Source organism: Phodopus roborovskii, unplaced genomic scaffold, assembly GCF_943737965.1.
Source record: "Phodopus roborovskii unplaced genomic scaffold, PHOROB, whole genome shotgun sequence".
Taxonomy (NCBI): domain Eukaryota; kingdom Metazoa; phylum Chordata; class Mammalia; order Rodentia; family Cricetidae; genus Phodopus; species Phodopus roborovskii.
The window spans coordinates 358,942-374,525 of NW_026125928.1; the positions used below are offsets into that span (position 1 = coordinate 358,942).

Below are 15,584 nucleotides of genomic sequence, written 5' to 3' on the forward strand. Positions count from 1 at the left end.
GACATAATTATCTTTGTGTGTTAGAAGGTGAAATATAATAGTTGAAGCACTCCCATGCTGAAACAGAAATCAACTAAATAAATGTGCAAGAAATTCACTGATTATGCCAACCTATGCCTTCAAATTTTTTTATGGTCCATGGGCAGACAGTATATGGCCTTCTTACCAATTTATATAGAGTTTTAAAGCATGCCATAGTAAAAAGATTAACAGAGCATTTAATACAGATGATTTCAGAGTTAACTAACATGATAGATACATAACAAAAATAGGATAAATGAAAATCTGTGCCACCTGGTACTGTAGTTGTTTGGTACCAAATAAACACACAGGGGCTTATATTAATTATAAACTGCTTGGCCAATGGCTCAAGCTTCTTATTGGCTAGCTCTCTCTTAATTATTAACCATATTTTTTTTTAAAAAAAAACTATGCATTTCCATGAGACGGTGGCTTACCTGTAATGCTCTGGTATGTTACTCCTTTGGTGGCTGCATGGTGTCTCTCTGGCAACTCTTCCCTGCCTTTCTTCTTCCTAGAATCCTCCTAGTCTGGTAGTCCTGCCTATACTTCTTACCTAGTTACTGGCTAATCAGCACTTATTCATCAACCAAGAAGAGAACATATATTCACAGGGTACAGAAGGACATCCCCATCAAAACTTATGTGAAAAATACAATCACCAGGGCAGTGTATTGTAAGAGTATTGCTACAATTACTTTTTTGTGAGCAAACTGAATTGTATTTCCTCAATGTAGAAAATATTCTAGGTATACAAGTTTAGCCAAAGAAGCAAATAGGCAATGCACTGAAAATCAACTTCAACAGATTGGAGAAAAGAAGATACTGTTAAGATGTAACTCTATTTCAAGAAATGGAATGTTGTATCAACTATGCTCATTATATGGAACTGGATTAGAAATAGAGTATAGAGTTAAATGTGACAAAGAGCAAGCTTAGCAGTAAGAAAATACTTAAGCACAAAAGCTAGTGGGGGAGGTATTTTCAGTAGAGAGAACATTTTAAATTGCCAAGAGTTACACAGCTGTTTGAGATGGGGTTACTTCCCAAGTAATGAAAATTAGCCAACCCTAAGATATTGCTGGAAGTGGCTAGATGGTATTTGATATAGATTAAGTAGATGGTTAAATTAAAAGGAGAAATGCTAATAATATGCTTATTGGATGTCTCCAATTGTGATATTGAATCTCCTCCAGGAGAGTGCAGTGTGGCTAATCCACTATCCGAGTAGCCTTGCTTTGGAGTTTCCTGACGTCAATCCCAAAACCAGATTTTGCATGGCATAGAGAAATAGAGAGGGAACAAGGCTATATGTGTTGAGATAAATTTAAAGGTGTTAAAATCAAGAGAGATAGATCAAGAGGTAGATGGCACCGAAGTGGGTAGTACAAATCTTAATGCTTTACTGAACTATATATGTAATGATTTTTCAAGTTATTCTGTTATTATTGCTTATGATCTCTATTGACTATTGTTTCAAAGTGCTTACTTATTTTTAAAGAAATTTTAACTAATAAACTTTGATTTACACACCAAAGAACTTGTTGTCACCTTAAATCAACCAGTAGTAAATTTCTAGGCTATCAAACGGCCAAAGACTCTGTTCAACAGAAGATTATGGAATGTAATCAATGAGAATGTTGTTCAAAGAGCCTGACTATCTACTTGTGACTTGTCAGATGATCTCTAAGAAGTACGTTAACCTGATGCTTCATCATTCTTAAAATGAAGATTACATGCTTTCCTGCTTATTTTCAATGGTAAAAAGGAACAAATGAAATAATACAATTTTTAAAGGCTTTGGTTTATCTGAAAATGGATTACAATACATGAAATTATGACATTTCTAAAGTCATTCCATACCCACAAATGTCAGTTTAAAAATACCTGAAGATTTAATTGACATGTAAGGACAACTCAACAGTTTGCACCTGTTACAAAGAGACAAATGCTTCCTCATTTTATTTTATGTAAAAAATTGTAATTTGGATTTGGCTTTTGTTTAGTTCTTTGAAGCATAATTTTTCACCAAATTATATACTTTTGAAGAGCCTATTTGAATTCTGGTAGGAATAATTATGAGAAAAATCTACAGTGAAAATAACCCTTTAGGGAATAGTGAATTATCCTCTACTTTATGCTAAGATTTTGTTCCTGCAGGCAATACTGCACTGGTTTCTTTTCTCAGGTTGAATTTGTTCCATTAGATCATGGGATAGGACCCACTTGAATTAATAATTAGGCTGGGAGGTATGCAGGAGCACTTGCTGTGTAAATGTGAGGACCTGAGTGTGCAAATCCCACAAACCCATGTAAAGCCCTGGGTATGGTTGAGCATGACTGTAAGTAACCACAGTATTATGTGTAGAGAGGAGGATATGCCAGGCAGGATGATTACTGGAGTTTCTAGGCCACCCACCTAACAGTTTAACAGAAGAGTGATGGAGTAGAACACTCATTGTCCTTCTTTGGCTCCAGGACATGTGAATGAGTGACTACATCTGGGACACACTCCTGTGTATATCATGTATCACAGCTGGGGATGCACAAACTCAGACCATTATTGCACACATAAACTATTATTAAATATGTAAAAGGGGAAAGAAAGAAACACAGGGGACAAAGTAAAAAAAAATAATAAGGTCTAGGCTGGGTGGTGGTAGCACATGCCTTTAATCCCAGAACTCAGGAGGCTGAGACAGGAGGATCATTCTTTGTGAGTTCGAGGCCAGCCTTGTCTACTGAGTAAGTTCTAAGACACAGAGAATTCCTGTCTGGAAAAAACAAAACAAAAGAAAAGAAAACAAAAGGAACTACTGAAACTACTGAGCCAGGAGTGATTGAACATATCTGTAAACTCAGTTCTTGGGAAAAGAACAGGTGTCCAAGAAGCTACCTTCATGAGACCTTGTCTCAAGCCTGCAGATTCATCCTTATGTGTGTGTGTGTGTATGTGCATGCAATCATCCTTATGTGTGTGTGCATGCATGAGCATGCAAGCACTCTCTCTCTTCCTCTCTCTTTCCCTCTTTCTCTCTCTCACACACACACCACCACCACCACCAACAACAACAACAGCAAAACTAAGGAAAAGAGAATGGATATAAGAATAATAAATAAAAATCAGTATGTCTTTCTTGTCAGTTTATTAGAACACATAAACCACACTCCTGTAAGAAATTTTGTTTTACAGTTTTTGAAAGATTTATTTTATGTGTATTGGCGTTTTGCCTATATGCATGAATGTGTACCACATGTGTGATTGGTGTCCATAGAGGTTAGAAGAACTGAAGTTACCAGATGGTTGTGAGCTACCACTTGGGAACCAAACCTGGGGCCACAAGTGCTCTTAATCACTGAGTCATTTCTCTAGCTCCATTTCCAAGGAATTTAAGGGATTTAGTTTATCACGAAAATGATAAGTTCAGGTTCCATAGAGAATATAGTGAAGATACAGTTAGGTTTCATTTATTTATTTATGTCCAGTCTAGAAATTACCTGTATTGTTTTGTAATATCCAACTGGACGATAACTGTAAAATAATCAGTGATCAAGTGTATTCATACTATAATATAAATTGTGAAGATCGTTATCTTTACAAGTTTTGTCCCCAAATACACTAAAGTTAAGCTTGTAAAACATCTCCAAAGAAGGAGGATTACTGTTTATCCTCTGTATTTCAATCATGGAGAACAGTACTTGACAAATATTAGTTGAATGATAAAATGTCTTCCTTTGAAAGAATCAGGTGATTACATTTTTTTGTCACAAAGGAAAGACACGGAAGTGCGTGCATCACAAACAAATGGGTCTAACTGTAAGGCCTATCCAACCACATGTATGTTTAAAGTTGTAGTGTAGTCGTTTTTCACTCCCCAACACAGAAGTGTTAGAAAAATACTGAGTTTTGCTTTGATTCTGTGAACATTGAGAGTTTTAAGGTGCCAGGAATCAGAGATGATGATCTCAGCTTACCTCTTTCTGGTGATATTTGATTGCCACCTTCAGCTTGGCCAGGTCATGGTACTTCTGTGGGTCAAGTTCTTCACTGTGGTCATCACGATGGTTGAGGATGATCTCCAGTTCTCGGGAGCTACGAGCTTGGTCCAGCAGGTCCTTGGCAAAGAGCTTGCATTGCTGAGAGAGCTCCTCATACTCAGCCTTGAATTCATTTTCCACCTTGCTTAGCTCTTTGAGTTCCCAGCCCAGCCGGAAGGCAGTTAGGATGGGGTCCTCACTTGATAAGGCAATGAGGGATGGGCTTGCCAGAGCCTTGTAGATGTTCAGTCGGGACCTTGAATGACGCAGGCTGTCTACCTCTGAACTGGAAACACATTCTACACAGTTGCAGCGGATTTGGTGGGGCCGTGGGATAGTGACTCGCTTTTGGACAAGCAGTTTGATGATTTCATAGTTGTTGGTGTGGGCAGCCAACATGATGGGAGTGATGTCTGGTGTGAACTCAGAGAACTGGGTGTCCATCATCAGAGTGGGAACCTACACACAATAAATTAGAAACACAGAGAGACAGGGTTAGAGTTAGGAGCACAAAGGAGTATCTGTCGGTATTTCAGAAACAGAAATCTCCATTCTCTTGTGACTTCTCACACAGTTAATGTTTGTGGGCTACTGTGTGGCACTTCCCTAAGATCTTTATTGCATTTACTTATTTAATATTCACAACCTAGTTGGTAAATATTCTTCCCATGAGAAGAAGCTGTGAGAGGATAATGGACACACCTGGATAATGGACACATGTAAGTAGTAGAGTCAAAATTCAACCCATGTAGTACAACTGTCAAGATCAGCTCTTAAAATTATGTCACCACAATATGACCAGTTCTATCTAACAGAATTAGGGAAACAAAGAAGTATACGATGTTGTTCTTGCCAGATGCAGATGGAGAGAACAAGGCCAGGCGGCAGAAACACATAGAGACAGCTTACCTGAACAAGGAGGAGCTAACGGGCCACCAGACTGATATCTGGGAAGCCAGCATGGGACTGACTCAGCCCCCCCCTGAATATGGGTCTCAGCCAGAAGGACTGAGCAGTCTAAGGGACCTCAGACAGTGGAGCCAGGATGTATCCCGTGCACAAAAGGTCCTTACGAACACATCCCCAATGGAGGGATAACTGCCTTAATCTAGAGACAGGAGAGAAGCCCTAGTCCCTACTTCACATGACCTGTCAGATCTACATGACCCCAACTGGATGGCATTGCCCAAATTCCCAAATATTGTCTATAAATGTTTGTTTTCATTTAAATGGACTTGGATATATATATATATATATATGTTGTTCTTGGCCTTCTGGCTGAGTTGCACAAACCTTAAAGTCCATAACACTTTAAGATGTTATATGTTTAACTTTAATTGAGCTGTTGAGACTTCTGGAATATTAACTTGAGAGACCAAAGACAAGCCATTACTTTGAAGACCATGCAACTAAATAAAGCCACAATATTAAAAGAACCAATTCTTACAAATGGTATTGACTTTGTATGCATATGGGATGTTAGAGTACTAAAGGGCAGACCTGATTAATTCAGTTTCTTTTTGGTCCAGGAAGGTAGAAAGAATTGGGTATTGTCAGTGAGAAGTAATATTGTAAATTAGAAATTCTAAGCTTGCAGCAGCATTGATAATGACAAGAGGGTATTTGATAATGCTGTTGTGTCTAGGATGTGATACTTGGTTGAAATGGTATCTATAGCTAGAATTCATTATGTGCAGAGTTCATTGTGTATTCATTAGCACACCTGGAGAAATGCATAGACCCTGGTCAGTGAATTACAGCAGTCTTCCAACTTGAAAATAAATCTTTGGGGATTTAGTCTGTTTTCAGGCAAATAAAGAAAGAAAAAAAGGTCTGGGGTCACAGTTGAGTTAGTAGAGTGTTTGTCTAACAGCAAAAAACCCTGGTTTCAATACCCAGAACCATATAACAAAAATAATATGGACAACAAGAGCGTTCATTGGACTCACATAAGAACTAGAAGATGGAGGAGGATTCAGACAGGGAAGGGAAGGGTTTTAGAAGGGAGATCTGAATGTGCAAAGCATGGATAGAATTCCAGCAGACAGGGAAATACTTATTATATTTGAGGAAAAATAAGGGTATAGTGTCAAAGCCCATTTTCCATGGGGAAAAAAGAGCGGCGACATCTGGGAGTCTCATAAAATAGAAAAATATTGTTTTAATCAATACTTTATATTTATTTTTTTAAAAGACAACAACAATAACCATCTACAGTTACTGGTGACCTTACAAAAGCATGCCTTGCTAGTTTTCATCAATTTTTACCTCTTACTAAAAAAAGAAAAATCTCACCTTGTATAAGGTATTTCTAAAACAAGGAAGTGGCCAGAAAACAGGGAGAGGGAGGAAAGCTAAGGGGAACAGAATGCAAGAAACCTGCTTTCCTCACTGAGTAGCTGCCTTGGCTTCTGAAGGCTATCAGTCATCAATTGCTAGGATCAAGAAGAGAGTAAACATTGCAAAATATTGGGAAAGAGAAGCTACAAACAAAATAGTGGGAAGTAAACAGCTTGACTTATAAGATAAATTGGACATAGAAAAGAATAATCTCAGAAATTAACATAAGCCTACAGGCTTAGAAAGAAATAGGTCTGAGTGGGCTTGGAAATGAACATAAACACAACTGGCATAAAGCCGTGGAGTGGGGAGAGATTGAAAGTGAGCAATGCCATAGTCTGCCCAGGGAGAAAAGAGCTCATCTCTGGAAAATTGGTCCTTTCTATAGGTAGGGACACGTTCAATCTTTATCATTATCTAAAATGGTTAGGAGAAGGTGGAGTGGGTGTCAACCTGCTTGACAGTTTTCTCTGGGTGAGAGTGGAGGTATGGTCTGCTTTGTAACACTCTGTTCCACTTGTCTTCTCACCCACTCCTTCCTTGCTCTTTATACCTTTTGTCCTCTTTCCCTTTCTTCTTTTCAGTGCTGACAGGCCTGTCCAAGACACAGAAGTACCCAAGATTGTTGTTTAACCCTACTTGTGTCATGGAGCTCATAGGAGACTGGCTACGCTTGGAATATGAAAAGCTGTTTGGAGCTATTTGATTCCAGTAAGGAGCATTATGACTCTTCACTTGGTTTTTTTTTTTTTTTTTGGTTACTTGAGACCAGAGAGGAAAACTTGCCCAAAGACTATAGTTTTCAGTGACCATGTCTTCCCTGAAGCCGCCTATTCAAATATTGTAGGCTGCAGGTTACATCTGAAGTTGCTACTGCTGATGCTGCTATGCATTGCTGTCTGTCTCACAATGTGTTTCTTCGAAGCCTTGTGTAGGTTGGTGTTCATTTTCACCTTGATGGAATCTAGGATCAACTGGAATATGGGCCCCTGGGCATGACAAAATAATAAATCATCTAATAAAAATGGACACATTGGCTGAAAATGGACCCATGGTCAACACAACTTGCCTTTCAACCATGAGGGCTAGAGTTCAGGTCCTAACACTCATTTGGGTGACTCACAATCACCTGTAACTCCAGCTACAAGGATCAAGTGTGATGTTTTGGCTTCTGTGGGCATATACACACAACTGCACATATACTCACATAAGACACATGCACAAAAAATTTAATTTACAAAACATAAGTGCAAAAAAATGAACACATAAAAATGTTCAAAATGTCTATCAAGGATATGCAAATCAAAGCTACTTTTAGATGGTGGTATAGTAACATGTATTTCTAATTCCAGCACTTTGGCGATAGAGGCAGGAGAATTGTGAGTTTCAGGGTCAATGTGCGATATAATGATTCTTGAAATGTATATTTTCTCATCTGGAGCTGGAGGCAAAGACCCCAAAGTAGTAAACTTGCATTTATCCAGGTTGTGGGAGTCAAGTTTGTAAACAAAAGAATTCAAGTCTTAAATTTATAATAAACATTTTAATTCCTTTTTTGCTGAGAGCTGGCATGGGAGTTTACAGCAGGTGACAGTTAGTGTTCAGCAGGCCCATCAGACACATGATTCCCTGCTGGGGGTATAGCACTTTTAGCTGAAGAGTGGCACTGTGCTCTGTGCTGCTGGGTAACAGAGTAGACTAGGGAAGCCCCACCTTTAGGAAGAAGCTTTCATCCTTATTGAGGAGTGTCTTAATTTCTTCACTGCTGCTGTGACAAAAACAGCTTTTGGAAGGAAGGGTTTGTTTAAGCTCACAGTTCAAGGCATAAGCTATCATTGCTGGGGGATCTGAAGCAGGAAGATTCTGGAGCAGTTGGTCACATTATGTCTTTAGTCAGAAGACACTGTTAAACACATGCTAGCACTCAGTGCCCTTTCTCTAAGCATGTAGTCCATGATCCCTGCCAGGGAACGACACTGCCAAGAGTGGATACAGCATCTCATATCAATTGAATCACATCATCAAGATAATCTTCCATAGTGATATCCAGAGGCCCATCTCCCAGTTGATCCACTCACTGTAAGTGGACTATTTCATATATAGACGATTCTGAACTGCATAAGATGGAGAGCAGGTTGAGTACTCTTACGCATGCATGCACCTATTGCTACATTGATCTCTGCTCTTGACTGTAGATGTGATGTGACTGTTCAATGTCTGTGCTGCCTTGACTTCTTCAAACTAATAGACTGTAACCTGGAATTGTGAGTAAGTCCCTTCTCCCCATGCTGATTTTAATTTGTCAAGGCATTTTATCACATCAATAGAAACAAAACTAGAATGGATGGTGAATATAGAAATAAAAGTAGAATTAAGGCTTTTAAAATTATTTTATTGTCCTTTTTGTGGGTTTAGAGCTCTTAAGGTTCAGTTTCAGTTATGGCAAGTTTGGAGACTTGATTGGAACAGCAGTAGATAGTTAAGGGATTGCAAGCATGAAACATGAAGGGAAGGCCGAGGTTGACACTGTGATTGTGAGACTCGTTAGCCAATAGTAATAATTGAAATCAAATAATGGAAGAAACCGGCCTCTGTGAGCTCCTCCAGTTTTCCAAGACCTCGGCCCAGTTCTACTTTTTAGAGCAGGTGAGGAATGAGGGAGGGTTAGTGCAAATCACCATTGTCAGCTTCCTCCACTCAAAATCCCAACTGTGGCTGTTTTGTGTTAGGGCATTGTCTTTCTTTTTATTAGTGTCTGAATTGACATATCTTCCATACCATAGTGCGTAATAAAAGACTTCACTCCAGGTCTGTAAACTGATAATTTTGCTGCTGTAAACTGATAATTTTGCTGAATACATAAGTTAAGAAATACAAATGTGTCTGTGAAAGGAATGGGAGGAAGCTGCAACTTGATCACTTTGGTTGGGAGCAGGAATCAGGGAAGGTGAGACATTCCAAATAAAGGGAAGTAGGACTTGTGAATAGTTCAAGGTGCCTGAGTTGATGAGCAGATGGGGTCCAGAGCAAAGGATGATTAACCTGGACTTTCAACTTTATCTGACTGAGAAAAAAAAATCTAGGAATTAGTAAAGCACATCTTTGGATGCCTATGATAGTGTTTCTAGAGATGACTAGGTCATGAAGGCTCTGAAATAATGAAATAATTAATCCTTTCATGGATTCATAGTATGAGAACATGATCGAAAGATGGTGAAAATATGGGGTGGGACCTAGTTTGAGGTAAGTAGTTGGGAAGAATGTTCCTTAGGGACTATATCTTTCTCTGTCCCCTTTGTATAAGCCCTTGCCCTGCTTCCCGGCTGGTGTGATGTGAACAACCCTGTTCTACCCACCACCAGTCTTGAACTGAGTCTTCTGAAGCTGTGAGCCCCAATAAATCCTGCCTCACTCATGTTATTTGTGTCTGGTATTTTGTAACATGGTTGAAAATGTACCTCAAACAGCCTGAGCATAGTATAAATGGAGATTGTGTATATGGGTACTGACCACATAGGAACATAGGAAGTTTCAGCAAGTAACCATCACAACAGATACAAGTAGACCAACAAATACACTCTCTAGAAAAGTAATTTTTAGAAACTATTTCTTAATTATTTGAGGCAGGGTTTTACTTTTCTCTTTGTAGACAAGGTTAGCCTCAAAGACAAAAAAAATCATCTTCCTGCCCTGTCCCCTTAAATGTTAAAAATCACATGTCTGCACTGTTATACCTGATTTACAGTTAGTTTTCTTGTTGTCTTTGATGTTCTGGATAAAACTTTTATGTATGTAAAACCTTAACAACAAGATCTCATTCTTTTATATGTACTTTCCTGATCTTCTTGCTTAATGCAAGTTAATCTTGACCTTTCATCTCTGGTTTTGTTTGCTAACTCATCCCTGCCATGTTCAGTAAACATCACCAGTATTGTCTTCTTGGAACTGTTCTTAATATTTTAGAGTATTTTCTGTGTACGTTTTATTAAGTAAAGTTGATCATATTTTCAGGGGTCCTTAAACCCTTGTATCCTTATGGGTGACTGGGGGGGGAAGTCAATATCAAGTCATTAATTCTTGACAAATATATCCTGTATACATTTTAATTTAAATAATCCAGAAAAAACACCCTGGTCTTGTCTGAAAGTTGCAGTTTTCCAGAAGTGAACTGTTGGTACCTTAAGTGTAGCTGTAGATCTTCAAAAGGCCTTACAATTCACCATAAAATATGTATCCTTCTCATTTATAGAGTAAATTGCTACCAGTAATGGCTTCTTACCTATAGGCAAAGAAGTTGAGAATGACTTTGCATTGTGCAAAACAGGAAACTGCAAGTCCCTCCTACTGCATATTTTTGGATTATTTATGCCTTTAATTAAAAAAAATACTTCTCTGGACATTATAATGCAAACATTTCTTATCTGGTGAGATACATATAATCGTGCAGGTAATTGATACTTTGCATACATCTATGAAAAATTTTCCACATTCTTGTTGGTCTATAACAACTTTTTTTTTCCTGTGAAAGACCAGAAAGTGAGTATTTCAGCACTGTGGGACCTTACAATGCTGCCCTTGTAGCACAAAAATAGCTGTAGGCAATGCTTAAATGACTCAATGTGTCTGTACTCCTGAAAAAGCAGGTGATGGCCGCAGGATTTCATTTATGTGCCACAGTTTGCAAAGTCCTGTTTATAAATTTCCTTGTTACTTGTTAACTAACAGAAAGTCTTTGACATATGTTAATTTTAAATTTGTGTTAGGATCAGAATTTGTTATTGTCCTTTTAAATATCCTGTGACTGCTGTTTTTGTTCAGATAGAGGTCAGGTGCAAAATTCAATTTTAGTTTTTTCTTACCTAAACTTGCCTTCCCTTTGAACTACAAAATCAGGCTGAATGATCTTAGGCTTCCAGTTAAAAATCATATCTTTTTTTAATGAAATAAAAAAGAAGCTGGCAGGGATTTTGGAAGAGAGAAGGAAATCATCAGGCTAATAAATTAAATTTGGCTTATATTATCTGCAAGAAACCTGGTACTTCAGCCGACTTGATCAAATTTGAGAATTTGCAATGATGTGTGCTAAGGACATGACCACTAAAGAAGTTACAATGCCTGCCTCTCTCTGAGGTTTTACATTTAGAGCCAACTGAGTTTGTTCTTACCATCCCCCCAAGAAATCCTTGTGCTATATATTGGGGTCCTTTCAGATTATTCAGCATATGATAGAATTGCTCAGCTAAGAGCTCATCCCAGCAGTGCAGTGAAGAGAGTGAGATAAAGTCACCTTCCTTATATTTTTACCTAAATTTTATTGACAAAGGATGGCACAGAGGGATAGGTGATGGCGTAGTCTCCCTTCCTTTAGGACTAGCTCAAGCTTTTGTAAAGCTATTGTTCACATGGGACTCAAGTGATACATCAACTTCCTTTAACCTCATCCTTGAATAGACTACTTGGCAATTTACTGGGTCCTATTTTTCCAGAGTTAGGCAGACATTCTTGGTAGAATTTACCACAACCTTGTGAAATTTGAACCACCTATTTGCAATTAATAGGAGACCTGTTTCAAGTAGCCACCTCATTCATACCACAATACCATATGTTCACAGACTCATCCTCTCAGATGGCCACTTCATCACAGAACTAGCCTGATAGCACCATGCTGGAAATTAATCTCCTGCCTTATGCTTAAATTGATCGAAATTGCAATCCCCACTTTCCACCTGCTATGTCCCTCCTCCTCCATCCTAACATGCCACAGAAAATCAATGTTCAACTTTTTCCAGAAACTATTAGAAATGAAATTTCATTTTTCTTTATTACACAGAAACAGAGAACACCAGATCCCAATCACATCCATTACTATTCTCCTCTGCCTACCCAGAAGGTTAGGTAGCTAGTGGTGATGCATGAGCTGCTTTGGAGACAGGCGTTGGCGTTAGATTGGGAAGAACCTGTGTTCCAGCTTGAAAAAAAAAAAAAAAAAAACAAACAGAACCACCAGAATTAAAATTTGCTGGATCATGTCAGCTGATTTTAAGGCTAATGTACGTAATGATTGACGTTAAGAATTTAGATTAGGCAATTACAAGAAAACAGGAGTATATCAATCAGCTTCATTTTACTACAAAAATGTATGAGATAATTCATTCATAAATGGAAAACATTTAGCTAATAGTTTGGAAGTTCAAACCTAGGATCAGATGGCAAATTGATTTGGCCCCTGGAGAAGGTGGCAGACGGCAATGGCATGAGTTCATGTTGGAGCAAGAGAGATGATCATGTTTTTTCTTTTTGAATTTGTTTATGGTGGATTACTTTGATGGATTTTCATATGTTGAACCATCCCTTGCATCCTTGCAAGGAAGCCTACTTGATCATGCTGGATGATTTCTCTCACGTGTTCTTGGATTCGATTTATCAGTATTTTATTGAGTATGTTTGCATCAATGTTCATGAATAATACTGGTCTGTAGTCATCTTTCTTAGTTGTGTCTTTGTGTGGTTTGGGTACCAAGGTAATTGTAGCCTCATAAAAAGAGTTTGGCAATGACCATTCTGCTTCTATTGCATAGAACACTTTGATGAGTATTGGTATTAGCTCTTCTTTGAATTTCTGGTAGAATTCTGCACTGAAGCCATCTGGCCCTGGGTTTTTTCCGTTGGGAGACTTTTCATGACTGCTTCAATTTCATTAGGGGTTATATAGGTGTATTTAAATTGTTTATCTGTTCTTGATTTAATTTTGGTAAGTGATATCTATCCAGAAATTTGTTCAGTTCCTTTAAATTTTTGAATTTTGTGTAGTACAAGTTTTCAAAGTATGACCTGAAGACTCTGTAGATTTCTCAGTGTCAGTTTTTATGTCCCCCTTTTCATTTCTGATTTTGTTAATTTGCATGTTTCTGTTTGCTTTTTGGTTAGTTTGAATAAAGGCTTTTCTATCTTGTTGATTTTCTAGAAAAACCAACTCTTTGTTGCATTGATTTTTTTGTATTGTTTTCCTGGTTTCTACTTTATTGATTTCAGCCCTCAAATTGATTATTTCCTGGCATCTACTTCTCCAGGGTGAGTTTGCTTCTTGTTGTTCTAAGGCTTTCAGTTGTGCTGTTAATTCTCTAATGTGACTATTATCCAGTTTCTTCATGTGGGCACTTAGGCCTATGAACTTCCTCTTAGTACTCAAGGCCTTGGAAAGTCACCCTCACTATAGCTGTACCAGATTGGAGTTGCACCCTGGTAGCCCTGCAGTTCTAGTGTCTCTGTGGCAGCCTTCCCTCAGCTGCAGTAGGTACTGTCTTCATGGAGAATGTCTGTGACAGCTCTAACCCCACACTCCTGCTCAACATTCATCTTGTCCGAATATGCAACAGTTCTCTGACTACTTTCCATGTTGTCTGAAACAAGCTTTGAAATCTAGATGGAGGTCTCTATCCATTGTATTCTGAGCACTGGCAGAACTAGCAAAAGGTAGGTGTTGATGAGTACCACCTGCTCTTCTTCTTCTTCTTCTTCTTCTTCTTCTTCTTCTTCTTCTTCTTCTTCTTCTTCTTCTTCTTCTTCTTCCTCTTCTTCTTTTTCTTTTTTGACAAGGTTTCTCTGTATAGCTTTGGAGCCGGTCTTGGAACTCAATTTGTAGATCAGACTGATCTCGAACTCACAGAGATTTGCCTGCCTCTGCCTCCTGAGTGCTGGGATTAAAGGCATGCACCACAATGCCCAGTTTACAGCTTGCTCTTTTTCAGCAGAAGCCTGAGTCACACCTCGTCTTTCTTGACTCTTAGCTAAGGTGGCCGAGAAGCATTGCAGTCTCATATTTGAAATAATACTTGAGGAAGTCTTGGGCAATGAGCTTGTGTACATGTTCATGTCCTGTCAGTAAAACCATCCCATCCTCTGAAACCGTGAACCTCGAATGGGAGGGGCAGACTTAAAGATTTCTGAAATGCCTAACATGCTTGTCTTCTTTTATTTTGATGCTCCCTCTGTTCGGTTCACATTAAACTCTTCATCAAACAGTTGCTCAGTTACACTCTTGGTTTCTTCTTTTGAAATGTTCTTTTAGTTTCTACCACATGTCTGGGCCATGCATTTTCTGAATCTTTCTGCTCTGTTTCCCTTTTAATTATAAGTTCTATTTTAAGTTATTTCTTCACTATCCCATTTCACTGCAAGCAGTTATAAGTAGCCATGGAGGCTGGAAAAAAGCTGTTCTTAGAAGCCGTGGGTTATTAAACAAAACTCAATGCTAGAGGTAGTATATCTCTTTATGAGTTATTGCTCAGAGAACTCCCCCCACAAACAGTATACATTCTTTCTATTCCTCTTAATTGTCCCTCAGAGCTAGATGATAGGACCCCAATGTTAAAACCGTCACACATCTTAATTGCAAGGTAGAGAAATCATATTGAAAGTGAGCTGGAAGGTTCCTCCATGCTGGCTTTTGTAGTCCAAGAAATTGCTGGGGAGGATAAAGGGCACCACCAATCTTTCCTATCTGGGACCTTATGAACTAAGGGTCTACTCTGCCATGCAAGCTGTACCCATTTTTGTAGTAATGGCACTACTGTATGAGAGTATTCAGATGCTGTCTGATTATATTTGGGGCCCATTCTCTAGGAAGGTATTTCTGTTTTGTACTCAAAATCAAGTCAAAAACCCATGTCACGAGAGGTCAGGTTTTAGGGAGAAACCAAATACTGTAATTAAATTAAATCAATACAGCATCAAACTGCATTCTAAATAATTATGTTTATTCCCATAGACAAAAGATACTCATGGTCTTAGTCAGTGAAGCCTCTCTTCTCAGTGAACATTAATGAATGCATAGGTTCATGGCTAAAAACAGTGTTGAGAATAAGTAAGTGGTGAATGAGTGCTCAGCTCTAAACAAGACAGTCACACCGTCTCCATAATGTTCAGGGAACACTGTGTGAAAGAGAGGGCAGAAAAAATGGGAGTGCCAGATGTTAGAAGAATGGTTGGGAGATGGCATGTTCTGGGCTAGACATATCCATTGCAACCACAAACTTAGCAGCATGTATGCATCGAGTCCATATAAGAATGGGCCTGTAACATTCAGGCTCAGGGATCGAGGAGAAGCACTTTTACTACCAGTAAATCAAAGAGAAGGGGAATCATTGCCTCGAGTTTTGTGCTCACTGGTGACTCCACCAGGCTCC

General features: G+C 38.6%; 1 protein-coding gene across 1 annotated transcript in view; it reads right to left on the bottom strand.

Moving 5' to 3' along the window:
- Positions 1-15,584, bottom strand: part of Trpc5 (transient receptor potential cation channel subfamily C member 5) — a 246,973-nt gene that overhangs the window by 83,138 nt on the left and 148,251 nt on the right. The window contains exon 3 of the mRNA XM_051179000.1: positions 3,997-4,518. Coding sequence (XP_051034957.1) covers positions 3,997-4,518 — 522 coding nt within the window. The remainder of the gene's footprint in view (positions 1-3,996; positions 4,519-15,584) is intronic.